Here is a 27936-nt window from a genome sequence, read left to right on the forward strand (position 1 = left end):
TTAAATAAGATAAGATAAAATAAAAAAATAAAAAATCACATTTCACGAAACAAAGGCGATTAACACTCACACTCGTCCCTACGGGTCCTTGGAGGCCAGGAGTGCCTGTCTTCCCAGGCAATCCCTGTGGAAGATATTTAGTAGAGTATCAGTTATCCATATGTGACACTATAACGTAAGCAAATCTACTTGTTCAGTGTTTATTATAGAGAGGTTACGTACTTTTGGTCCTGGAGGTCCAGTGTCGCCATTATTTCCATTTGCACCAATGCATCCCTGATGAAGGGTGATATTAGTTTATAACATATCTGTCCCTATCGTAGCTACCCCTTTAATAGTCCCACTGAAGAGTAATTTCTGAGAAATATAGACTTTTAGCTAAAAAAATAGAACACCCAATTTAAACTTATAGGATATACAGTATATTGCAGTTGGCTGACAGTTTTTATTCAGTTTGTGCTGTATATCTCCATGAATACCAATCCTATGGCAAAAACATTCCCACTCTCTTTATGTATTGGGAAAAATCTGTAGAAATAGTAGAAAGGCCTCTATATAAACATGGAGGTTATGAACTCTATAAAGTGATACTGTATGTGATTGATTAAAGTCAGAAAAATGAACATTAACATATTGTTGGTCTTACCAGGGCTCCATGAGTTCCATCCTGTCCCCTGTTACCTGAAGGACCTTGAAATCCCTAAGATGGGACACAGATAATGTCAGATCTTTTGCTAGTTTGTTTGGAAGAACTATATGACTGATGAATTCCAAAATTTCTTTTTATCTATAGGCTACTAGAGTGAAAGGTTACATGACCAAAACTCTGCAGCCCGACTTTTAACAGGAACCAAAAAGCGTGCGCATATAACTCCAATTCTTGCATCATTGCATTGGCTCCCTGTTAGTTTTAGGATTGATTTCAAGATCTTATTGTTTGTTTTTAAAGCTGTGAATGGTTTGGCCCCAACATATATTTTGGACCTCATCCAAATTTATACCCCAGCGCGGACACTGAGATCAGAGGGCCAGCACCAGCTTGTGGTCCCTAAGTCAAGACTTAAGACTCGGGGGGACAGGGCCTTTTGTGTGGTTGGACCTCAACTCTGGAATGCCCTGCCCCTCCATGTCCGAACTGCCCCTACAGTTGAGTGTTTTAAGGCACGTCTAAAGACACACTTTTATTCTTTGGCTTTTAACTCTGTGTGAGTTATGTGGTCCACTGTGGTGTTTATTCTTTCTTTTATTCTTTCTATGTTTTATATATATATATATATATATATATATATTTTTATGTTCTGAGTCTTCTGTGAAGCACTTTGGAAACTTTGTGTTTGTAAAATGTGCTATAGAAATAAAGTGGATTGGATTGGATGACATTCATTGACCAATATTCAAAAGGACTAAAAGTCTATCACCCTCCAAGTATTTAAATTTTAAATGAAACTTAAATTTTTTTATAATTTTAATTGACGATATTTGATGACAACATTTACATAATTCTGATCACCTTTAGGCCTTTAGGTCCAGTCACTCCGAGGAATCCAGAGGTTCCCTACACACAAGGTTTACACATATAAAACGCATGGCTTCATTAACATTTATATTAGCAGGATTTTGAGAGACACAATCCTAAATTGCAAGAACATATTCTTTTTGGATAGACTAAAAGAATGGTGAAGGGCATGTGATGATGTGGGGCTATTTTCATTCCAAAGGCCAAGGGAACTTTATCAGGATGCATAGTATCCTGGATCCATGAAATAACTGGCCTTTAAAAATAAAAATCTGCCTGCCTCTATGGAAATTTAACATAGGGGTGTACTGACTTTTGTTGCCAGCGGTTTAGACATTAATGGCTGTGTGTTGAGTTATTTTGAGGGGACAACACATTTACACTGTTATACAAGCTGTACACTTAATACTTTACATTGTAGCAAAGTGTAATTTCTTCAGTGTTGTCCCATTAAAAGATATAATGAACTATTAAAGGAACACGCCAACTTATTGGGAATTTAGCTTATTCACCGTAACCCCCAGAGTAAGACAAGTCGATATATACCCTTCTCATCTCCGTTGTGCTGTAAGGCTGCCTGACGGTTCAAGCATTAGCTTAGCCCAGCACAGATCCTGCAGGTAACTGGTTCCAACTAGCCTACTGCTCCGAATTGTGACAAAAGTGACAAAATAACGGCAACATGTTTCTATTTACATGTTGTGATTTGTATAGTCACAGCGTGTACAAAAAACAACGTAACATGAGACACAGCCATCTTCTAACAGTAAACAAACCAGGAACTATATTCTCAGACAGGCTTGCTGCAAGCATATCACTCCGCCCAAGTACTATATTCTTCCGCCTAAGAATATAGTTCCCGGTTTGTTTACAGTTAGAAGACGGCTGTGTCTCATGTTACTTTGTTTTTTGTACATGCTGTGACTCTATAAATCACAACATGTAAATAGGAACATGTTGGCGTTATTTTGTCACTTATTCGGAGCAGTAGGATTACTGGAACCATTACCTGCATGTTCTGTGCTGGCCTGATGCTGCTGGAGCCGTCAGACAGCATTACAGCACGCACGGAGATGAGATGGGTATGTATCAACTTGTCTAAATCTGGGGGTTACGGTGAATAAACTAAATTCCCAATAAGTCGGCGTGTTCCTTTAACTAAAATGTGAGGGGTGTACTCCCTTTTGTGAGATACTGTATGTATGTATGTATGTATGTATGTATGTATGTATGTGTGTGTGTGTGTGTGTGTGTGTGTGTGTGTGTGTGTGTGTGTGTGTGTGTGTGTGTGTGTGTGTGTGTGTGTGTGTGTGTGTGTGTGTGTGTGTGTGGTGGAATCTGACCTTGTCTCCTTTTTGTCCACTGTTTCCCTGCGGTCCAGCCTCCCCATGATAACCCTAAAGACGGAGAAATAGGGGTTGGACAAATAACTATAAATAAAATGCTCCAGAAAGCTTCACAAAAGAATATCCACCACTTCTGTAATACCCAGTGCTAACAACTTGACATGTGGATATGAGCAACAAAATTAGTGTGAGGCTAAATGCACAAATACTTAGAAATTTAGACAGAGATAGAGATACACATGTATTTTTGGGCCTCTATAATTTCAGTCCCCATAACATAAGTCCAGGCCACTCTTACCCACTCACCCAGCTCCCCTTTGCTGCCCTTCTCTCCTCTGTAGCCTTGGGGACCCTATGATGAAAAATCCAAAGAACAATAATATTATATTATTACATATAACAAGGTATTACAGACCTGTTTCTTACTAACGATGAAAATACACATATATTTTACATGTCTCTTAGTAGATTTACCTGTTCTCCAGGTAAACCTGCAGGGCCCGGATCAGCGTCCTCTCCTGGGGTCCCGTCTTGCCCAGGTTGGCCCTGGTGACCCGGCATACCTTGTGGTCCAGGATTGCCCTGAAATACACACAACATGTAATGCAGTTTGCCTGGTCTAATCTGAATATTTTTTGCAGAAAATCAGATAATTTTGATAATATGTTTTCTTATTTATATCACAAATCAGTGCTGAAGTAGTTAATTGAATTGTAGTGTACCATGTTGTGGTCCATTGCAGTTTCTTATTATATTGTTAGTGTGTTGCTGTTGTATAATAATGTTCTTACTAGTTGCAGATAAATATAATATGAATGTAAAAGGTTTCCATAAGAGTGGACATCCAAGTGTGTTTTGGTGTGTGCATATTGCACAGAGTTGTGTGCTGTCATAGAGACGGTGGTTCCCCGAATAAAAAAAACTCTGACGCACAGATGGTTTAGCTTTAGCAGTAAACATATGATAGTTAGGGTCACAGTGACCTCGAGCAAAGTACATTGATAATATAATAACAAATTAAACAGGAACAGAATGTACCGCTTCGCGTGAGCGCAAATGAGGACGAGACATAATACAGTGGCCCCCACCCTGGTGGGTGTTGTGTGAAGATAGCAGTCCCGGTGCGGAAGAAGAAGAGGGGGCCCAACAAAGAAAGTATAAGAGTTTAGAGAAAGGATAGAACGGGGCTCATAAAGTCTGACAGTCTAGAGATACTTGGACCATATACGTGGACCGGCTCTGGCTTTTAGGCTGTTGCTAGATCTTATCTTATCGTCTTATTTGGCTCTTGCTTAGGATCAATGTAATTCCAATTTAACGGCTGTGCGGGGATATAGAGGTCTTTTATTTGGAGTCAGACACATTGTCCCAAAAGGGGGGACACAGAGGAGGAAAACCCCAACACTGTTGAAAAACATATTGAGTAGTAGTGTCTGGTTAAAATAGCTATCACTTTTGCAACATTCTTCATTTATTTTTTTACACTAGACTGTTTTACACTGTAAATAAAGAAATAATACAGTATGTTGTTGGAGTTAGCTGAAATTCAGCAGCTGTTATGGACTCCAACTAAGTAGATTTCAACTAACTTGCATCAGTAAAGAAAAAAAAAAGTTCATAAAAAAAGAAAACACCTACCGGCCAGGAAGAAATCAGCTTTTTATAGATCTTCTTTTTCTGCAAGGATACAACAGAGAAAACATTATTTTTGTATGGTAAACCTATTTCTCTCACAAATGATGCCTCGGGATCCCCCAGTCAGAGCTGTTTAATGTGGCTCAGGAAAGGGAGGTTTGGGGGCTCCTGCTGGAGCTGCTACCCCTGCGGCCCGACCCCGGATAAGCGGATGAAGATGTATGGATGGATGGATAACAAACTTTCAAAACAATAACCCAAACATGACAAATGTAATTATCAGCAAAAAAAGATAGACTAAACTGGCAAATCTGCCTTAATAAAGTTAAGATAAGATAAGCCTTTATTAATGTTGTAACACCTTTAGCTGATTTTAGGTATATTTAATGCTTTACATATATAGAGGTGACAATAGTCCAAAATGCAAACCAGTATGTTTGGAAGATTCCAGCTCTATCCTGCAGTTGCCACGCCCCCTATACATTGCCACTCAGTTCCATCTGTAGTTTACCACACCTGCAATCAATCTGCCTCAATCAGCCACAGACTCAAATAGGCAGCACCTGTGCACACAGCCCTTTCCTTTGTTCAAAACCACATGGAGGATCTTTGATGCTGGACATGCTGTGTTTCCTGCCTTGTGTGCGTTATTGCTCTATAAACCAAACACCTAAACACGTAACCATACAAACCTGTCTTCTTGATAATGCTTGTAATAAAAGAATTGTGGAATTGAAAGTGATTGGACAAGAACTGTTCTTACAGACACCTCCACTGGTCTCATGCCAGCCACCCACAGCCCTCTACACCTCCTTTTCATGGTCCTTTGAGCCGGAGTATTGGTGACCATTGGAGATGTCCAGTCACTCCCTGCCTTCGTTGCTTCAGCATCGTCCGCACCGCCAAGCCCCACGTCCTGTTCGCTACGATGACTACGTCATGGAATATGGTCAGCGGTCACGGCATCCCGCTGCTGAAGCAACAGCGTCTCAACCTCTTCCCTCTGACGAAATCTGTGGTGTTGGACCTCAGTACCAACCACAGCACGAGTATGAGGAGGATGAAGATCCACCTCAACAACCCAGCGAGTATGATGAAGAGGAAGAGCTGGAACCACTAGAAGAGCCGGAGCCAGCGATAGACCCTCCCTCATCCGTCTCTTCTGGGAGAGCACCAGCACCTGACTCTCATGTAGCCCCGATTCCTGACCCTCAAACTGAGCTCTTACAGCAGTTACAAATAGAAGTAAGAAATCAAGGTAGCCTAATCCAGCGCTGCATGCTTGGTAGTGGCCATTCCTCACGGTCTCGTTCATCACCCTCGCCCTGGTAATCTTGGCCCTCAGATGCAAGCCCAGCATGCTGCAATGCCACCTCAGGCTACCACAAGTAACCATAGGCCCTCTCCTCCCCCACCTCAGACGCAGCTTTCTTGTCCCCCTCCTGTAAGCCGTGCCCCGTTGATTCAGCCCCTGGCTCAGTCCTGGCAGCACACGAATCCTCCTGCTCCTAGTCAGCTTCCTGCCACCAGTCAAGACCCAGTCTTACCTAACCCCTTGCTCCCAGCCTACACGTTGCCTCCTCAACCTTTGCCTGGAGCTATGGCCCGCTCTTCCCAGCCAGCGTACCAGCCCCGCAATGTTCAGCTACACCCCTTTGGTCTTGTGGCCCCTCCAAGCAGACAGTCATATAGAAAGGTAGAAGGCCCCTCATTCCCTGATCTCACTAGGGAGGATGAGAGCCAGTATATTATGTTGAAGATGGCTCTATCCAACCTGTTAGACCCAGAAGAGTCAGAACAGTACAAATACAACATCCTACTGGATCACTTAAAGGTAGATCAGGCGAGGCAGCTTGCCCTAGCTTATGTTTATGCCCATGATCCCTACACTCAAGCTATTCGGGCCCTAGACGAGCGTTATGGCCAACCCAGACAGCTCGCTCTGATGGTAGAGGCGTGGATCAGTTTTCCCTTAGGGTACAGGCCTTAGTAGGTCTCCTCCAGTCCATGGGCCGCGAAGGTCTCTCCGAGCTTACCTGTGGCTCACATGTTGAGCGGTTACTAGAGAAACTACCCAGTGAGCAATTCTGCCAGTTTAAGAGAAGCATGAGTTTGAGCAGACCAGGTCCCCTCTCCTATAATCTCTTAGATTTCTCCTCCTGGCTGCAACAGGAAGCCCGCTGCCAGCCCAGAAGGGAGAGAACCCTTCAGCTTGCCAGACCGAGGCCACAACCCTCTTACCGAGCTACAACCATACTCCATGGTAGCAAGACTCCTTCCCAAGTGATCTCCCCTAAAGTCCAGATTGCTCCTACTAGAGCCAGGCAGCCTCCCCCCACCACCTCGTCCACACGTGGTCGAGTGTGTGCTTACTGTAACTGCTCTGAACATCATGTCAGTAAATGTGATGACTTCCTCCAGGTCACTGAAGATCAGAGAACCAATTGGATCAAAGGGCAGAAACGCTGCTGGCGATGTGCACGAGACCACTTTGCAAACCAATGTGATCTGAAGGGACGCTGCAATCAGTGCAATGGGAAACATCTTCAGATCCTATGCAACATCAACCAGAGGCAAGTGCAGAATTTCTACCTAGACCATCCTAGTGATTGCAATAAAGTGCTGCTGAAGGTAGTTGAGGTGACCCTGTACAATGGAAACAAATCCTTGGACACTTATGCCATATTGGATGATGGGTCGGAGCGTACGATCCTCCTGTATCCTGCCACCCAGAAACTCCAATTGGTAGGGGAGCCTGAGAGCCTAAAGCTGAGGACTGTGAGACAGGATGTCCAGACTCTTAATGGTGCCACCGTTTCCTTTACCCTCATCCCAAAGGCCCATCCAGAGAAATCCTATGCCATTAGGCATGCCTTCACGGCTGATCAGCTTTCCATGTCCGAACATTCGCACCCTGTGAAAGCCCTCCAACGACGCTACACTCATCTCAGGCAGATTCCTCTGAAGCAGCATGATAATGTAAGCCCCCTTCTACTCATACGAGCAGATCATACTCATCTGATCACTCCAACATTGCCTGTGAAGTCAGGCCCCCCCGGAGCCCCGGCAGCAATCAAAACCCGTCTTGGCTGGACATTACAAGGCCCTGCTAGAGATATCGTTAGCTCTCCCTCCACCAAGTACCACTATGTGTCCTTCAAATGCCCACCTGATGACATCCACCACAATGTGCAGAAATTGTGGCAGCTGGACACGTTACCCCCGAAGAAACACAAAATTGGTTGCCCGCTCTAAACAGGACCAAGATGCAATTCGACAGCTGGAGACTCAAATCATCCGTATTCCTGTTGATGGTGTCCTACGGTATGCCACACCCCCCCCCGAGCAGATCCCTGGCCCCCCCTGAAGGCCCATAAGGAAGCAGTTATGTCCCGTCTTCGCAGCTGTGAATGACAACTGCTCCAGAACCCCCCACAGGCGGAGACCTATACTAAAGAAATCCAGAAGTTAGTGGATTCTGGGTTGTCAAGAAGTTATCCCCATCTGAAGAAATAGCAGATGCTCCTGAGATAATGTGGTGAGGTATGTACCAAGACTCATTGTGTTTGATTGTTCCTTTTCCTATCAGAATCAATGCCTGAATACACAGCTGCTCCCTGGTCCAACCCTTGGGCCTTCCCTTTTTGGAGTCCTCCTCCGTTTCAGTGGAGACGTTAAATCCATGTTCCACCAAGTGCGCCTGCTACCCAGAGATAAACCCCTTCTGCACTTCCTCTGGCGTGACCTGGACAGTAGCTCCCCTCCAACTGTGTATGAATGGCAAGTCATCCCATTTGGCACCACCGCTAGCCCATGCTGTGCCATTTATGCCCTCCAGAGGATTGCCAAGGATTCGCAGGCAGATGAGAGTGTTACCCAGTCCATACAGCATTGTTTCTATGTGGATAACTGCCTTCAAAGTCTCCCCAAATCAGAGGAAGCTAAGGACCTCCTTCACTGCATGCGCACAACCCTCTCCTCTGGTGGCTTTGAGATCAGACAATGGGCCAGTAATGACCCCAAAGTCATCTGTAACCTCCCTCCCGATGCCAGGTCAGACCAGGCAGATCTCTGGCTGTCACACCATCCTTTCCTGGATCCCATGGAGTTGATGTTAGGCCTCCACTGGAATTGCCAGACAGACACCCTGAAATACAGACACAGAGCCATTGAAGTGACTATTCCAACTATGCGTCACATCTAAAGGGTTCTTGCGAGCCAGTACGATCCTCTTGGCTATATCCTCCCCTACACAACAAGAGCTAAGATCATAGTCCAGCACCTTTGGGCAAAGGCAAGAGAATGGGATGACCCAAACCTTCCCCACAACATCCTAGAAGCCTGGCTTTCCTGGGAAGGAGAACTCCCTAATCTCTCCACCATAGTACTGCCCCGTTGTCTCACCCCTCAGAAAGTTGATCCCCTCTCAGCCATCCAAGACCTGCACATCTTCTGTGATGCATCAGAGCAGTCTTTTGGTGCAGTCGCCTACATGCGCACCAATGATGGTCAGTATGTGGATGTGACCTTCCTAATGGCGAGGTCCTGTGTTGCACCCAAAAAACAGCTATCCATTCCTCGACTTGAACTGTGTGCAGCCCTCATTGGTGCTCAACTATTCAACCTCCTCCAAACAGAGCTCACCCTCAACATCAAGCAGGCTACTTTATGGAGTGATTCTACCACCGTCCTCTATTGGCTTCTCTCAGACTCATGCCGCTATAAGGTCTTTGTTGGAACCAGGGTGGCTGAAATCCAGGAACTCACTCAAAAATGTGGATTCCCAGAACAACCAAGCTGATGATCTGACTAGAGGGAAGCAGCTGTCTGACCTAAGTAAGCCCTGCAGGTGGAACAAAGGACCTGCCTTCCTCCTGCAACCCCCTGACCTGTGGCCAACTAGCCCCACAATAGATAAGTACGAAGATCCCGTAGAGCTATGCAAGCCCAGTTTCTGTGGTGCCATATTCCTTGGCCTAAACCCTTCCATTCCTGACCCCACCCAGTTCATTACCTTTCAGGATCTCCTCAACTCCACTGTTGCCTCCCATCATGGGGTGGCAGCATAGACAGTATATAATGGACCAATAGACCCCGTTGCTCTGGACGGAGACCAGTGAAGGCTATTACAAGCACTTTTCCGGTGATGGCCAGCTTTACTGCGCAGCCTCCAACTGCGAGAATGTGACGTGAGCAACGTGTCTGAAAGTTGTAAGTCTTCTGGTAGCTGTGCCAAGAGAAATCTCAATCATTCCCAATCTTACAGATACGGAGACTATAGGTGTATGTAAGGAGATAACATGGGCACAGGCTAATTATTGATCACTAACATGCTAGTTAACATTAGTAATTAAACCTAAACATCTCATGTAAGTCGAAACTGCCTGCGAGCTTCTCCTGTACTATACGGTAATTCCTCTACTATGCGACAGTAAGTCACTTGGTTATGACACAATCGTTAGCTTATTTTTACAAAAACGTCTGCTACGGAGCCATAACGTGAGGTACAAGGTAATGAAGCCTTTTATACATTGTCGTGTTTCTTTGGAACTAAACAACGGACAAATAGAGTCTTCAAACATTTCTGATGTAAAGTTATTTGCAGTCAAGTGACGTAAAAAAAAAAATGGCGGTCAGCGGAATGCTAACAGGAGGTGATGGCCAGTTAGCAACAAAATGGCGCCATGATGGCTCGAGTTCTGAAGCGAAGCTTACCCCCTTGGGTGGCAGAGCCCCCTACAACACCATCGGCAGAAACCTACCTTGATGCGGAAATCGCCATCCTAAGACAGGCCCAGCTGGATTCTTTTCGGGATGATCTGGCATGCCTTCAGACACAATTACATTACATTACGTGTTTTCCATGTACCCCAAAACAACTGCAAAAATTCCTCCTGTGGTTCAAGTACCTCTGGTTGGGAATCACTGGCCTTCACTACTGGAGGGCTGACAAGTGTAATGTTTTGTGTGTAATCCTGGGTAAGTGTATGGGTTAGGGGAGTTTGCTAACTTATGGTATGAAAACACAGTATACAGTCTTCAGTCTGTCCAGAAGGGTTACATTCAGGGGCAGCGGGTAATGCAGGTTTGGGTAGGCTTAAGCCCACCCAAATCCTCCATCCTGCAGATATAGACAGGCAGCTATCCCAGGGACCGTAATGTGTCAATCTATGGGTTATTTCCCATATTAGTGGTGGGTGGATCGATCCAAATATCGATACCAAGGTTGGTATTGATATTGATCAATACCAGTGTAATAAGATCGATATTTTTAGTTTTAGTTTCTGTCCAGTATGCACTGCTGCAGTTTCATAAAAAAGGCGACCTGGCTGTCTGTCTCTTTATAAGTGCTGCTCCTGTCACTGCGCAAAGCAGGCCCACTTTGCTCCTCCTTCCCCCTCTTGTGATTTGATGGTGTACCGTCACGTGACTCAGCGGCGCCAGGGAAACAAGCAAGCAAGCAGCCAGGCTCAGCAGCGGCCAGCAGCACACACACACACACACACACACACACACACACACACACACACACACACACATACACACACACACACACACACACACACACACACACACACACACACACACACACACACACACACACACACACACACACACACACACACACGAGGAGGAAGAGGAAGAGGAGCGCGGTGTGGCTCAGGCCAAAAATGAAACAACGGCAAACTGTATAATTTGTAAAAAGGTGTAAGATACAGTGTTAACACAAAAAAATTATACAAGCATATGAAAATTCTGTCCTGGGTTTTAACATATTAATAATCCAAAGGAAAAAACACTTGAAACTATGAAAATTCATTCAGATTTAGCAATTTGATGATGCATCCACCTTAATTATTAATAAGTATCGGTATCGTATCGATATCGGCGATACTGGATGGGTATTTACTTAATTGGTATCGGAGCAATACCAAATTCTGTGTTCTTCTGTTTGGTTTGGTTCATGGTAATCAAAGGCAGTGTCGGAAAAGGGGAATGGGTAATTCGGGAGTGGAAAACAATCAGGCTACATAAACTATATTGATGACAATGTCATAAATTATATTTGTCAACACGAGCCTGCTACATGTGTGACCTCACAGAAAAAGTCAAAGCAGAAGGAATGATTGATGATTACAAAAAGAAGCGGTGCATATTGCTACATTAAGGCAAGACTTGGTTAGTTTTTCAAATGACAGTAATGTATTGATATGCCACGTGTGTTTGTAATGTATTTTATTGTGTAACCTCTTTATAGGTCGTAGAGCTTTTTATTGTGAAGGGGGGCAGAAGTGTTACATTCTGACATCATGTGTTGCAATTGACTGTGCAACATTGCACAACATTGCCACATGATTTAAGTTGGTTATTTTTATGAACTGAAAAATGTAAGCTGTATTTTTGTGTGCACATCATAGACTGTTCGGCAAAGGGCTGCAAATGCGGAAGTGCCTTAAACCTGCATTCTATCTGAATTCCAGCAGGGGGCGACACGTGCAGATGCAAAAGGAGTTTGGTTTCTATAGAAGTCTATGAGAAAGTAACCCACTTCTCATTTGATTTATTACCTCAGTATACATTTTAATAATGAGTTTATGGTCTCAATAGCTAGTTTTAAGTCTTCTGCAACACAGAATGATGTTAATTTTTTTAATTATGGTCTAAAATCTGCCATAAAGCAGGGGGTGTTTTAGGCCGTGGCTATGATGTGATTGCCAGTGAAAGTGTGTAACGTCACATGGCTCCTCCCTCACTCTTCCCTCTCGTCTAAAATCGTCCCAACCAAGATGGCTGCGCCCTTAACAGCAAACTCGACGACTCATAGCACAAACCATTGACATATATACAATGGACCAATAGACCCCATTGCTCTGGACGGAGACCAGTGAAGGCAGAGGTAGAGTTGTTCTGCGCACCCCCCAACCCCCGCCAGCTCCCCGCACCCCCTGCTGAAAATGACTTCCTGCGCCTCTGGGAGAGTGTAGGTATATGTAAGGAGATAACATAAGCACAGGCTAATTATTGCTAACTAACATGCTAGTTAACATTAGTAATTAAACCTAAACAGCCTATGTAAGTCGAAACTGCCTGCAAGCTTCTCCTGTACTGTACGGTAATTCCTCTACTGTGCGACAGTAAGTCACTTGGTTATGACACAATCGTTAGCTTATTTTTACAAAAACGTCTGCTACGGAGCTATAACGTGAGGTACAAGGTAATGGAGCCTTTTATACATTGTCGTGTTTCTTTATAAATAAACAATGGACAAATAGAGTCTTTAAACGCTTCAGATGTAAAGTTATTCGCAGTCAAGTGACGTAAAAAAAAAAAAAAAAGGCGGTCAGTGTAATGCTAACGGTGATCGCTTCGTAGCAACAAAATGGCGCCATCGGAGGTTTGCGTTCTGAAGCGAAGCTTACCCCCTTGGCACAAACCAATGGGTGACGTCACACAATCTCAGTCCATTAATATTAACAGTCTATGGTGCTGGTGCATGTAGAGGTGGGCGATATATCGTTTAGACGATAATATCCAAATTGTTGTCTGGACGATATGCAAAATTGGGATATCGAATATTTCATAATTTGTACAATCCGACCCCCCAAACATGAAAAGAGCTGAAGGAAGTTAAAGAGAAAACAAATAGCGCACACTATAACCTTCTAAACAATTATATGTAGCGATTTTAATACTGTAGGGGTTTGTTTGACTGTATTTTTTTGTACAAAATCACGATCGTCCCGCACGAGAGTAAGCTGCTACTAGTTCTTACCTGTGCGTTATGACGTTCACTCATGTCAACAAAGATGGCGGTGCGCGATTGTGCAGTGGCTCTCCTCTCGGTGTATATTTATACAAGTACGTACAGCCACACTGAACTAATCAATACAGGACTACGACACATACAACACAGCCGTTACGAGAGCTTTCCAGGCGGCTCATAACATCCCGGAGGAAATAGCCTGACCGAGCCCTCCAGGTTGTTGTCGGCGCTAGCACGCCGAGCTAGCTATCTACCGGCAGAACGAGAAAATAACTCCGGCACGACCAGAGGCGGAGGACTGCATTTTTGTGCACAATGAATGGAGTACCAACTGAAGGATCGTTGCCCAGTACGGCTCACCTGACCTGGAGCCCTGTCGGCAATATACTGACTATTTTATTTACTACGAAAACAGCACACTGCCGTCTACATAGCCCCCGATGCTAACGTTAGCAAAAGTTTGGTTCACTGCTAACCATAGTGAACAAACTACAGCGCGATCACCTGGATACGGGATACAGAGGACTTTTACAAGGCGTCCTTAAAGTCTGTTCCCCTCCAGCTTTCTCCCAGCATGTAGATTGTGTTACTAGAGGGAAGAACACACTAGACCATGTATACTCTAACATCAAAAAAGCACACAGAACTGCACCTCTCCCTCACCTGGGCCAGTCAGATCACATCCAACTCCTGATCCCAGCATAAATCCCGGTCAGAAGGATTATACAGCCAAGTAGAAGGACTATCAGAACCTAGTATGACCCGGCCTTGTCCCAGCTCCAGGACTGCTTCCAATAAGGACATGGTTGTGTACAATATGTTACAGAACAGAGCCCTTTGTTTATTGTTATGATTTCATCTTGCTTGTACATTTCCCCAAGAGAACCACTGAAATAGCCTCCGAACAGATTTCAAAAATATCGTCTGAATATCTCCCACCCCTAGGTGCACGTTGGAAAAATGACTCCCTGTACCGTTGTGGGTTTTTGTATTGTAAAAACACTGTGTTAATAAAGTTTGTTAAAAAAAAAGGAAAGTCTAAATACATGATGGTGCTATCAGCATGAAACAGATTTCTAGCCATTTCTCCTTGGTTGGACTGTTACTTCAAAGTAACAATCTACAGGAAAATTCCCACATTATATCTATTATATATAAAAAGGAACCATTCAGAACACAGTCCCATGAGCCTTTGCAGTGCTTCAGTGCACAGCACAACGGCATCCTGTCGGCCGCTACAGTATTGTGTACACAACTACGCTAAAGTTAAAGTGACATGACTTGGTGCTCTTTGGATGCTTTTATATAGGCCTTAGTGGTCCCCTAATACTGTATCTGAAGTCTCTTTCCCGAAATTCAGCCTTGGTGCAGATTCCAGATTGGTCCATCTGAGCTTTCATTTTCTCAAAGGCAGAGCAGGATACCTAGGGCTCGGTTTAGACCTATCGCTATTTCTAACCACTGGGGGACCATAGGCAGGATGGGGGAAATCATATTAATGTTAAAAAAAAAACTGTGTGAACTTTTCATGCCATGGGACCTTTCAAGCATACAAACCCCTGTGTATTCCCTGCATTACCCTACTGCTTTTGTCGCTATGACCACCTTCTCCACCTTTAGGCGTCTTTTGAATGCGCCTCTGAAGCACTATGGTCGCTCTCTGTGTTCCTCTGTTTGGATTGGTTGTCATGGTAATCAGAGGCAGTGTTGGGAAAGGGGGAATGGGTGATTGAGGAGTGGACTAAAAAAACAGGCTACATAAAATATATTGATGACGAGCGCGTCCTCGGAGTGGTTTTACCAAGGATCATGTGTATGAAGAGAACGAGCCCAGGCTATCCGCATCTACTCCCTCCCACATTAGCCTACCCAAACCTCCACCTCACCCACCGCCTATGGTTACAGTACCACAATTTAGCCAGAGGAGGGTGACAATGGCTTATACTGAAGAGACTAACCCCTCCCCTCTACCGCACGCACGCACACACACACACACACACACACACACACACACACACACACACACACACACACACACACACACACACACACACACACACACACACACACACACACACACACACACACACACTTGCATGGCTTTCTAGGTGCTAGAATTGACACAGATATATGTTGCCATCTCAGTCATCAAATCAGCTCCACGCAAACTCAATTACATCCAAGGTCATGACAGAGAATGAGATGAGAATATCACACAAATGTGATTAAAATTTCCTATGTGGTTTGTTTATGCATTTATAATGTAATTCTCCCTCAGTGTTACTTTGATAACATCTGACGTTTAGAGTATACCAAGATAAAAATAACCTCAAATGTTAAATCCAGCTTTGATTATTGATTATGAACACAGGTACACAGGTACTGCTAAATGTAAACAGTGCCTTACCCTTTGACCTCTGATCCCAGGTCTTAATTCTGCCCCGTGATGTCTGACTGTGTATGTAGGCGGCTGATTGGCTGCTTTAACAGGCTGCTGTGGGGGTTCAGTCTCTGATTGGATGAACTGGGAGATCCGATCAGGTGAGGTCTGATTATAATCCTTAGAAATGTCAGTGTCATTATCATAACTTTCTTTTTCCATCTCTGCATGTCTTTGCACTTCCTTATCCTCCTCTAAATCTATCTCTTCTTCATCTGTCTCTGTCCCACTCCCCTGCTCTCCACCTGGAAGTCGTTGTTGTGGTAACGTTTCTGTTTGGGGTGAAACAGTTTGCAACCTGTCCTCCATATTCTCTTTTTCTTTTATCTCACCCGTCTCACCCTCAATGTTCCTAGTACTTAGTGCTTCTCTACTTTGTAGTGTGGGAGTTAAAACGGTCAGGTTTGGAGCTGGATCTTTCTGAGGTACAGCAAAGTCCTCAGTTACATTTCCTTCTGTCTGACTTGAGAGTTTAGCTGATGGGTCCGCTGAAACTGGAGGTATAAAGACTAGTGGCGATGCCTCCTGTCGCGCCTCCCTTACTCCTCCTTCAGATAAAGGGTAGATGCTGGAAGTGACAAACCTTGATTCTGTGATGGGGCCTGAGATAAGAGTAGATCTAGTAGCAAACCGGGGCCCATCGGAGAAAGATGTTTCCGTACTTGCAGTTTCTGCATCTCTTAATAAGACACCTGGAGCTGTGGGGTTCTCAGGTTGAACGTTAAGTCTTGAAATGACTATCTCAGTACTATCCAAGACTGATCCTTCACTTGTTCTGGACTTCTCCTTTGCTTTAACGAACGGTTGATGCCTTCCTCCTGTGCTCCGAGGTTCCTTCATTGGCCCTAATATGTCAGGGTGCACATTAGAAAACTGCTAATTTCCAGTCAGAGTGGGAGGCTGTGGTTCGGTATCTCCACCTTTATTTACTTCCTTACCCGTTTCTCCATTGGTTGAGCCTACAGTCTTAGTGTCTGTGTCAGCGTAGGTTTTCACCACAACTTTGGTGTCTACATCCTCTGGACCAGGATGTAACTTCAGAGGGGAAGTGCTGCTCACTGGATCCGGTGTGGGTGGCAGCTCCGTGGGACCAGCCTGTAGAGTTGTGTCTTGGGGGGGATTTTCTGGTCTGGATGATACTCTGATCCTGGGCTGAATGGTCACCTCATCTATAACTGCAACCTCCTGGGAAAGGTTTACATAAGGCAAGATATTACCCAACATGCACTGTGTGTGCTGAACTCCAATGTACAGTCTTTAGTGAGAATAACAGATAGGAGAGCAGGACATTCTGTCAAAATGTATCAGTAAGTTCTCTACTGTTGTAATTGCCATTTTCCTCAGTCCCAGTATTGAATAGCTCCAAAGCAATATAGTGATTATTCCATTTTAGGACATAAATTAATGAATAAACAACAGCAGTTAATTAACAATAATGAATGCCCAAAGGGCACAATTTGAACAAACAGCACACAAGAATGACGGCCATGCCTCTAAAAGCCAAAATTACAGTTCAGTATTGTGCGCTTTTTGGTGGTGTGAAAAGCATCTGTTCAGAAATGATAACACTCCCATAGAAAAGATACTTCTGGTGGGATTCACACTAACATGTTAATACCATCTCAGGTATAACAGACTTATTTTTTAGAACGGCAAACATTGGATGAATGGAGTAGGGCTGGGAGAGGTGAATTAAAGGCCCTACGTCAGTTCACCAACACAGGTATTTTTTTTTTTTACTTTTTTTGCCTAATTCGACCTCTGAGACTGTGTGGGCGTTTACAAACTAAGCTTAATTGCTATCTCCCTGATTAGTTTGCATGAAGTTTGGTGAGCTTACATAATTTTCAGCATAGCTCCTCCTAACGTCAACCTGTTGAGGTATAAATGAAAACACCAGTGTATGTGTGCCAGGCCTTTTAAGTGGAATTTATAATATAGTAGGTATAGTGATAAAATATTATACCTAATAAAACAACAAAAATGTTGTTTTTTGGATAAGCATAGTCTTTATTATTGTCTGTTATGCTTGATGGAGCACTGTGCCTAACTGAAAGTTTAGAATATCAGGAAATAGAGCAACAAAACAGATGCTATCAGGAAGTAAACATTATGAGTAAAACCCTAAAGTTTAGAAAAGTGTTTGGTATATTACAGTAGTGTATTATTTGTACCTGTGTGTCTGTCAGAGCTGAGCAAGTGCTGCTGTAATCTCGACAGTGCTGCTCTGCTGCTGTTGGATCTCCTAAGACAAAGATCATCTGCTGGATGGTGCCCTGAACACACCACAAACAAACAGAAGACAGACGGTGACCATTTTAAAGAGTTTCATTCCAAACTCTCAGCTTCAGTGAAATCATTTTTTATGACATTGCTGTCTGCTACAGTGTCTTTTTGATTCCACCACTAGGGGTCGCCATGGTCAGAAACACTCATCTATTATATGGCTTTAAAGGTTGCATACAGTATAAATGAACTTTTATGACTATACAGCTGTGGTGCAACAGATACAAAATGCAGACATTTAAATTACCATAATAGCTTGAAGAATGAATAAGTGATTTGTGGGGGAGAAATAATAATATAATTGGAGCTGGAGTCCTCCATACGTTTTCTCTGGCCTCCACTCCCAATGGTATGACTGTGCTATGGATCACATACTACTGCCATTATTTGTAGCCTCTTTCATCCTGAGAAAGTGAAGGAAATATAAGCAATAGAGAGAAAAAAATGTAGGCAATTCTGGCTCGATTGCATAGGTGCCTACTTTCTTTCTACTTACTTTCTGCCTTTCTTTTCTATTGACTGATTGTTGATGTATGAGAGGAATACTCTCAACTGACAAAATAACAAACTAAGTAATTTTGCTAATAACTATTTTGTGAAAAAAAATATTTAATGACCAGGCCTAAATTTAAATAAGGACAAAAACAGAATTAAGTGTGACAGTCATGACAAAAGCTGTTGGCAGTCAACATGTAGCACTGTTTGGTGAATAGATGCATCACTCTTATAAGTGATGTCAGTACCAAAAAGTTTTTTTAGGTCACATACTTCCTTCTGCAATTTCCCATGTTGACAAAGGTGGTGACATTTTCTTTTTTTTTTTAAAGATTTTTTTTGGGGCTTTTCCCTTTATTACATAGAGCCAGTGGATAGGCATGAAAGGGGGAGAGAGATGGGGGATGACACACAGCAAAGGGCAGCAGGTCAGACCCCAACCCTGCGCCGCTGCAGGACTCAGCCAACATGGGGCGAACGCTTCTACTGGGTGAGCTAGAGGCTGCCCCCCGACGTTTTCTACACAGCAGTTTATGAGATTTACTCGTTGATGTGAAACTCTTCTCCTGCCTCTCATCCTCTCACATGCATATGTAAGAACCCCCCAAACCTGATGCAGACATATTTGAGCTTCTGGTGGAACACTATGTAACTCACAAAGAAACACACAGACAAAAGTAATGCCAACATGTATAGGAAAATACATAAACCCCATTAAATGCAACAGAAAAGCTAGTTGAAGATAAGAGAGTTAAGTGTGATTCCGAAGCTTATGAAATGATGCACTGTATCTAAGTACTCAGTACTCAGCCTTTTAAAGCATATTTGCACATGGCACAAGAAAAATAAAGATATAGTCCAAATCCTCTTGATGTAATTGAATCTCTGAGTAATAGAATAGAAATTAAGCAAGTTTTTCAGATCCATTTGCATTTATAATTGATGTAGACATTCAAAATCTAAACAGACAAAATCATCTCAATCAAGCTCAACAAATTTAACCTGAAACCATCAGCAACATTTGAACAGAGACCAAAGATACAGACAATCAGACTTACGCAGCTCAGTAGCAGTAGCACCACCACCACCACAGCACCCTGCATGGCTTCTGATAAAGATAACTTCTGGACTCCTCTGACTGAAGCTGCCTTACACTCTTAAGTTCAGGAGCTGAACTTGAAAAACACACCTCCCTCTGTCGAGGTCTGAGCTCATGCTGGCCTGACTGACCACACATTTACTACTACAGTAGACTGCTTTTAATTCAGTTAACACATTAACCAACTGCAGGGGCGTAGCACCAGACCCTGCGCCCTATGCATAGGTAGTCCTGATGGGCCCCCATGTTCCTCAACACCCCCCCCTATTATTAGTATATAACTATTAACTGTAATGCTTAGAGTAGCCTGATGACACACATTTCAAACCTCCTTTGTCAACATTCTCTAGCCTACTTTACTGTGGTTACTACTACATTTTGTTGGTTTTCTCTGTACCTTTACTTGCCATTGTCTCTCTGATTAATTCATCTAGCCATAGTCCTGGATCCTCTGGCAAAAACTGGTCTGCACTGCTCTGCCTACTTTCCAGTTCCGCAGCTCTCATTTCCACACTGTGCTCAGAGCAACACTCATGCTCCCTCTGTCTTCACTCCCATCATCCTCAATCAGATGTTCTCTATCATCTTTCTCTGTGAAGGATACATTGGATATGAACCTCTTATCCTAATTGTAACCTAATATAATAAAACACACTAAGATGGTGGTGTTACTTAACACCTTTCAGTCAAAATGGCTAAACATAGTTTGCTTTAATTTTTATATAAGCTTCCCTTGTTTCAAATCCAAAGAGGACGATGAGGGGTCTGTTGCACCCTGCTGTGAGAGTTTCTGAAACTGAGGGCCTTGTGTTTCACAATGTTAACATCTACTGAATCTGACATAACTATAATGTAGACATGATATGTATCTACCGATGAGCTACCAAGCTATATGACACTGATTAGCCTATTATTGCTACTTATAGACATTATAGCCTATAGCATATGTTTTAAATTAGGCTATTACAATGGTGTGTTATATGCAAACAGCATTGCTAGTGTAGTTTATTTATTTAGCCTTTACCTCAGATTACAAGTATAACCAAATTATCATTTGAAAGTGTATGTTCTGCTCTTTATGGGTTGTCTCAGCTTGTTTTTAGCACTAACAGTCACGGAGATATTCAAGCAGTTTAGCTCCATGGATTTTTTAGTTTGTGCTCACCTTTCTTTGAAAAGAAGTCAGTTGCCAATTGTTTCCCCTCATTTTGTTTTCTCTCCTTCTCCTGTCTTTCCTTTCTTTTTTGGTAGCATGATTTGGCTTTCTTTGAGAAAGACATTTCTACAGCAGAAGTTTGTGCTCCACCAGACGCTCAACTGAACTAGCTAACGTAAACAAAATGCGTGCAGATGGACTAAACCATTTGGCGCATTAGCAAGGGGCGGGTGAGACCTTAGATAGTCATTTTTTGTATACAAAATGTAGTCAGTCAGTCAATCAACCAAGTTATTCAGCCAATACACTAACTTTACATTTCATCTGACATGCATTATGAAATTTAATTAGGAAATGAAAATATCCAGGTGAAATAAAATATATTACAGACTTTTCAAGGGCCCTCTCTCCCCTTGGGCCCTTGTAATCAGTATCGGTTTTACCCCCAGTCCGACGCCCCTGAATACAGATGTAAAAAACTGTAAACGATGAGGCCCCAGCAGTAGGCTAGTATCAGATCTGGGAGTCATTGGGAAAGAGCGCCACCTGCCCATTGACACCTCGTTGTGGCCGAACATGGTAATGCAGCCTATTTCTCCCGGCCTCATGGCGCTTTAGATGAGGGTTCGATTCTAAGCGAGTAGAGGCCACATTAAAAAATAACAAAACGACAACACAATCTAATGGGCTTGTATTTTCAGCAGACAAAATAACTGAGAAAGTACTACAGTGGCAGCCGTGGCTAGAGGAAATGTGATTTAGCTTAGAGCCCAACTCTCCATGACCATATATACCTGATTAAAGTTCCCATTTTATGGATGAGTCATGAGAATTCGCATACATTAATTTTTACATAGCACGTATCAGGCGTTACCCACAATTCCAATGGGCATCGTCAGCCAAATCAATAATTTGAAAACTAAAGCAATTTAAAATCTGAACTCAGTGTCTGCAGTGACTATGAGATAGAGAGAGTGTCCGACATGGGAATGAACAGAGAGTGTGTCCTACATGGGAATGAATAGAAAAACAAATATGCACTCTCAGTGAAACAAGTGAGACATCGGAGGCCTTTCTATTTCCCCGATCCTCAGTCATAACTGCCTCATGGAGCTACGCCTGGAAGCTGAGTCTTAAATCCGCAGGGGTGCTTACGTTTTTGAATTGCTCAATGCTTCATTTTTTTTTTTTTTTATTTTAAGCTTTTACAAAATATTCTTTTAATGACATTTGGCATAATGCAGATAATAGGCTACCTAGTTTAATTATCTGGTGTCTGTTGGGAGACTTACAGTTGTCTGACTTTGTCTCTATAAGACCCGATGCCTAGGTGGAAGCCAGTGACAGCCAATGACGTTGCAGCATTATTAACGCTGTCCAAGGTGCTGATCAAGCTGCGTTTTTTCCTGCATATTTAATAATTATTATCTTGACGTAGGTTCGAATCCCAGTTGGGGCAATGTCTGTGATGCATTATTAAAGATAAATAGGTATTTATTAGTATGTTTTTAATCTTTAGTCAAGTAAATACCTTAAACAAAATACATATATTACTAAATACTAAAATACTATATATACTAAAAATATATGACACTGTTGTATCAAATACTTGAATTCCCTTATATTACAGTTTTCTTAGTATGTGTAACATTACAATTTCTTTGCATTCAATTATACACATTTTACTGTTCTCTTAATGTTATGCACTTATTAATGAGACATGTAAATATTGGTTAATGTCTTGTTTATTAAATACAACAATGACAGTTTAAACACACCAAGCCCCATAGTGCAAGGTCACACATACACAAAACAAAATATGTAAAATAAATATGAAATGAGCAAAATATACAGTACATACACACTAAACAACCACCTGCCCCTCCCTCAATGTCCGTCATTTTCCCTTTTCGACCTCCCACCTCAGTTTTTCTGACTTATAAAAGCCACAGGAAAGACATGTTTTTGTCTGTGCCTTTTTTGTTCCGGCTGTTGTTGCTGCTGCTTGTCCATTATGTTTTTAACTATTTTCTCAATAGAGTCTTGAGTTAGAAGTGTGGCCAGAGTCTGCACTGCTGGTGGTGGATTAACAACTGCAGCAGGCATGGTAACAACTGGCACACTGGTAGTCGTACTCCCCTTGGAAACTGTGGAACAGTATCTGATATACAACAATTAAACATAATTTAAAGGATTTACAACAGTTATGATGGACAAAACATATGGAACAACATATGGATATTTTTTAAAGACGCAAATACAGTTAAAATAATACACACCTGGAACTGTTACAGTTGTCTCTGTTGGCTGAGGACCTGCTGTTTTTGGCATCAGAAACCTCAGCTCCTGAGGAAGGGGCACAGGTCTCCTTACAGTTGGCAGGGCTTGGGTTGCAAGGAGGGAAGGACAACAACAAAAATCCATTATTAGTTTATAACAGACAAAAGCATAGGGAATAGGACAGAAAGCTTTATCTCAGTCTTATATAGGGAAACAGATTGTTTCTTATAATAATATATAAAGAATATGTTCATTCATACAAATACGTTCATTTTTTTTAAAGGATTAATATTTAGTAGTCACTCATTAGAATTTAGCCTAAGCAGGGGAAGCAACATAACACACATACTGTACATGCAAACACATGCACTCACGTGTTAGTAACCACAGCAGTTTTACATGCAGTATATATTTTCATCCGCATAAGCAAAAGACTGATACTTACCCTCATCATGACTGGTTTCAATTCACAGTCACTAGGACAATAGGTAGAACACCAAAACACAAACATGACCAGAACATGGTCAACGTGAGATGAAAAGCTTTAAGTCATGCTTCATATTGGGATAAGAATTCATGGTCCCAGAGTTGTCTGCTGATGCAGGACGTTTTGGTTAAGAACCTCTATCTGTTCCAGAAGCCTGTGGTGGTCTGGCAGTTGATGATGCTGGTGCAGAAACAGCTGTAAAACAGAACAAAATGATATACAGTATATAACATATACTATATAGAACACAGGATTAATATCAAACTGAACTTTAAATCATTAAGAATCTTCAGGCAGTAAAATCAAACAAATAAAAGACAACAAATGTTTACTCACAGCTTTGCTCATGTTGCTTGGTAGGAGAAATGCTCAGCATCACTCTCTCCAGCTCTTCATCTTCATCCATCACTGTGATGCAAACAGACAAACATTAGTATTGGCTACAATGACAGCATGTACATCTTTTTGACAAAACAAAGGAAAAACAAGACCCACCCATGGCTTCAGCAGGAGCATTTGACGTATGTGTCATCAGAGAAGAGCCAGAGGGTGGTGAGGGCAGCTTCTTCTTCAGGTATTGCTGTAGCTTGTGCGTCCTTGTCCCTGAAGCACAGCATTTTTTTCAGTATAAAGCCATCATCCCTGCTGTCCCAAATCTCTCGCCAGGTGTTGTTGGCACGATGACAGTAGGCTGTCCTTGCTGTGCCCCTCTGCTATAAACACTCCTGCAGCCTCCTCCTTTACCTTGTTCCTGATTAGGTAGATGGTATACCCTATACCCTATATCATTTTCAAGAAGCCAGCGGAAGGACTTCCCCTTGTATTTCCCAAACCGCAGGATGTATTCTCCAGCCACCTCAGATTTATCTGAGGCATCCCCATCTCTCTGACGGACAACACTGAGTGCATTTTGCCTGACCAGCTCCTCCTTTACAGGTGCAGACTTGTCCTGGAGAGATGGATTGTCTTTAATGACTTTTGCAGAATTAGTTCCTGACAAAGATACCCCAGAGGTCCCTTGCGAAATGTAACTGCAACTCTCCCGGGAAAAAATATTTGTTTGCGCATTTTACCTGTCATGAAGAAAAGTCACGTAATTAGTATATTATTACAACATAGACATTGACTGTTTTCATAACAAATGTTAATAGGTAGGGTCTCAATGAAGTGAAAAAAATAGGTTTACATCTCAGCCATATTCATACTGTTTTGTCTAGGGTTTAAATATTTTTAAAAATACCAAACAGCTTTATTTCTTATTTTATATTTGATATTGTTGATGTTTTTGAACTTGATTAAGTGCCTGCCTTTCTGTATGTCTTGACAATGAGCTCTGTGTTTGTTAAGTGAGATGGTTAACCCTTCAAAGATAGACCCCCTGTGGCTGAAACCCTTTGACACCACCCACAGGAAAGAACTCAAAGGTGAAGGGAGCTCAGCTTAGTGAGTAGTCACACCTTAACCTTCATGAGAACTCAAGTGTTGACTCAAGTAACATCAAAGTGTAAAGTCTTATCCAAAAACACCCAGAATTTGATGTGCCTTGTTTGATATATTCAGCTTTTGACAATCTCAGGCAAATGTGTAAATTAAATAGTACATTATAGATAGAACATAAATGTATATGATGTAGCCTATAAAAAAATAAAGCATACATAATATGTAGTATGTTGTTAACAACATTACCATATTCTGGTGTTCTCTGAACAGTGTAGAAATACTTTGCTACAAGTAAAAGTCCTGCATTCAAAATATACTAAAAGTACCAAAATTGAAAATATTTATTATGCAGTATGGCTCATTTCAGAAATACATCTATATTACTAGATTGTAATTAGTGATGTAATAAATGCATATCACTGTAATGTTGCAGCTGGTAAAGTTGGAGCTGATTTTAACTACTGTATCTACAGTTGGATAGTTTAATGTATAACATAATAATGTATGTGTTGATTAATAATAACCTGCAAAGTAACTTGTAAATAAAGATGTCAAAAAAAAAAAGTAGAGCAATTAAAAAGTAGGCCTACATATCCCTCTGAGATGTGACATTAAGAGTATGAGAAGCAGTGACGTTACATTACATTACAGTAGCCTACTTAAGTAAATGTAGGCTAACGTGACTTAGTTACATTTCACCACTGGATCTAAACGCTTAATGTAAAACTGCCAGAAAACCAAATACATGTTTTAGCTGCAGAAATACAACGGAAACTGATATAGCAGTCAACGTAACGTTGAGTGTGAAGAAAACACGATGCATTTACATAACTCAAAGTAAGAATGTTCATTCATAGTTTGTCATTCTAGCAATGCGTGTATGTAGCTAACTACGTCAGCTAATGTTAGTATCCAGAGTAGGCCTATATCAAATCTTAACCGGCTGGTAACGTTAAAGCTAAACGGTAACGTTTACGTAGCGTTTCAGTTTAAGCTAAATGATATGAAAATGACATGAATGGGCATTAACGTTAACTCACACAATGATGCGTTCAACTTAATATAGCTGTAAGGTTTAGCCCCATGGTGGAAGGAGGAGACATGGACTCAGGAGTTCTTCACCGGGTGCTTTGTTTTATTTCTCCCCCATTCATGGAGAAGGTGCGGTAGTGCATGGATGAATTATTACAAAAATATATCAAAAATAACAAAAACAACAAAGAAACTAAGCACAAATTATTTAAATTATCATACTAAACCAATATAAAACAAAACAAAAGCCTAAATCAGGCCCTGACTATTGGGCTGTAGCACCTGCACCCTTCCAGGCCAAAACTGTTCTCTCTCCGAGGAGCCTCCTGCCTCCTTCCTTTATACCTGAAGCTCCTCCTACAAGACAAACCAAAGTTAATTGGAAATCAATCAACCTCATCATGTTACCCCAACATTCCACGACATTTCTGGCTACATCAATACACAAGATACCAACTATAAAACCAGCAATTAAATGTTATGCTGAACAAGCTTCTCAAAAACAGAAAACATAGACACTCCAGCACCCCCCCTCTGTACTGGCTTACACTTGGACTGTTCCAGGTCCTCCCCCCTACAAATTACTCCGGACTCTGTCGCTTCCTGTTTGCCGCTTCGACCCAGCACCCTGCTTGAACCTATGGCTTGAACATGAGAACAGGTGAATGAAACATTTTGATGACCTTGGGTAAATCCACTAACCTAAAATAAATGCCTTGAAATGAACTGTGTATGAGTCGTATTTATCAAATCATGCTTTCTACTCTTTCGACTAGTACTTAAATACATTGAAAGGAAATAACATGAATTGACAAGCCATGTGTCCATTGATGCTAGCCCACATGCTAATGGTAATGCTAATGCTACCAGTCATATGCTAATGCTCATGCTAGGGTTAGCTTAGCATGCTAGGACCAATGCTACCACTGGCTTAAATGAGCATGGGGTAACCCCATGACAATAGCCTAATGCCAATTTCCACTCACCACGAAAACAAATGGACAAATGATGGATGGTGTGATCCCATCCAGAATGCCTGGATGGGTTGAAGTCCAAAGAGGAGATCTACAACCAGGTGTATGAGGACATTCAGAACAATCTGCTTAACCGTTTGTAGGTAAGAAGACCGTTTCCAATTTGACAGAAATTACATTTAGGGATGTCTGCAGCGTGGGCAAAAAATGATTGGGAGGGCTGCCTTTGAAAACAAGTGGTTGTTTGTTTTGGACTTCTGTGCTAGTCATGAAATTGTCTATAGACACCATGTTTAGGGATGCTCATAAGTGTACCTGGTAAAAAGGCCGAACGGTCAATGAAGATTTTTTTCGTTTCATCTGATCTGAGGCCGTAAATATCCAACCCTGTTGGTATATCCTAGTTTGACAAATTTGCCACATTTGAGGGCTGACTCATTCAGTATATTTACACAGTGGCAAAGCCCGGGGATTGATGAGATCCGTCCGGAAATGCTCAAGGCTCTGGGTGTGGAGGGGCTGTCCTGGTTGACACGCCTCTTCAACATTGCGTGGAAGTCTGGGGAGTGCCAAAGGGTGGCAGACTGCAGTCCCCGGGAGATACTGTGGGAGGTGCTTATGGGGTAGGGGTCTCTACTCTATCACACTTCTCATGCCATGTGTTGTGAGGAGCGTGGTGTGGGGAGGGGTGCAGTTTGTGGGCTAAAAATATTCTGCTTTTGAAAAAAACAAATTTACTTAAGAAAATGTATAGACACCCTTTTTGTACAATAATAAAAAAAAAAAAAAAAACGCCTACGGAACGGAAGTTTTTTTTGTAATTTGATTCTTAAATTTTTTTTCTTTTTTAAAGTGATTGCTGAACCAGAGCATTACTGTGTTACTGTTATGTTAAACCACTGACTTGTACTGGACCATTTGTTGCATTCTCCTACAAATAAATGCATTAGTTGCTGTTAATATACAGTAAGTAGATGCATACATTC

General features: G+C 42.2%; 1 protein-coding gene and 1 long non-coding RNA gene across 2 annotated transcripts; both read right to left on the minus strand.

Annotated features, from left to right (window-relative positions):
• Positions 1 to 238: 238 nt before the first annotated feature.
• Positions 239 to 20785, minus strand: LOC114561176 (collagen alpha-1(XXVII) chain A-like). Its single transcript, XM_028586961.1, has 10 exons — positions 20747 to 20785; positions 17876 to 17977; positions 15669 to 16886; positions 4501 to 4539; positions 3337 to 3444; positions 3169 to 3214; positions 2860 to 2913; positions 1511 to 1555; positions 647 to 700; positions 239 to 276 (listed from the first exon to the last, which is right to left on the minus strand). The coding sequence occupies exons 3-8, from the start codon at positions 16539 to 16541 to the stop codon at positions 1521 to 1523; spliced, it is 1155 nt and encodes a 384-aa protein (XP_028442762.1). The 5' UTR covers positions 16542 to 16886; positions 17876 to 17977; positions 20747 to 20785; the 3' UTR covers positions 239 to 276; positions 647 to 700; positions 1511 to 1520.
• Positions 20786 to 22637: 1852 nt separating this feature from the next.
• LOC114561177 (uncharacterized) lies at positions 22638 to 26160 on the minus strand. Its single transcript, XR_003693323.1, has 6 exons — positions 25985 to 26160; positions 24000 to 24577; positions 23841 to 23912; positions 23463 to 23699; positions 23017 to 23121; positions 22638 to 22898 (listed from the first exon to the last, which is right to left on the minus strand). It is a non-coding gene; the product is annotated as an uncharacterized LOC114561177 (long non-coding RNA).
• Between the last annotated feature and the right edge of the window lie 1776 nt (positions 26161 to 27936).

Source organism: Perca flavescens, chromosome 9 (genome assembly GCF_004354835.1).
Source record: "Perca flavescens isolate YP-PL-M2 chromosome 9, PFLA_1.0, whole genome shotgun sequence".
Classification (NCBI taxonomy): Eukaryota; Metazoa; Chordata; class Actinopteri; order Perciformes; family Percidae; genus Perca; species Perca flavescens.

Coding starts and splice junctions, on each gene's coding strand:
- LOC114561176 (XM_028586961.1), bottom strand. CDS start 16,541: ATGAAGGAACCTCGGAGCACAGGAGGAAGGCATCAACCGTTCGTTAAA. Junction 4,540..15,668: donor CTGGGATCAGAGGTCAAAGG/GTAAGGCACTGT, acceptor GTATCCTTGCAG/AAAAAGAAGATCTATAAAAA. Junction 3,445..4,500: donor AGCTGATTTCTTCCTGGCCG/GTAGGTGTTTTC, acceptor TGTGTATTTCAG/GGCAATCCTGGACCACAAGG.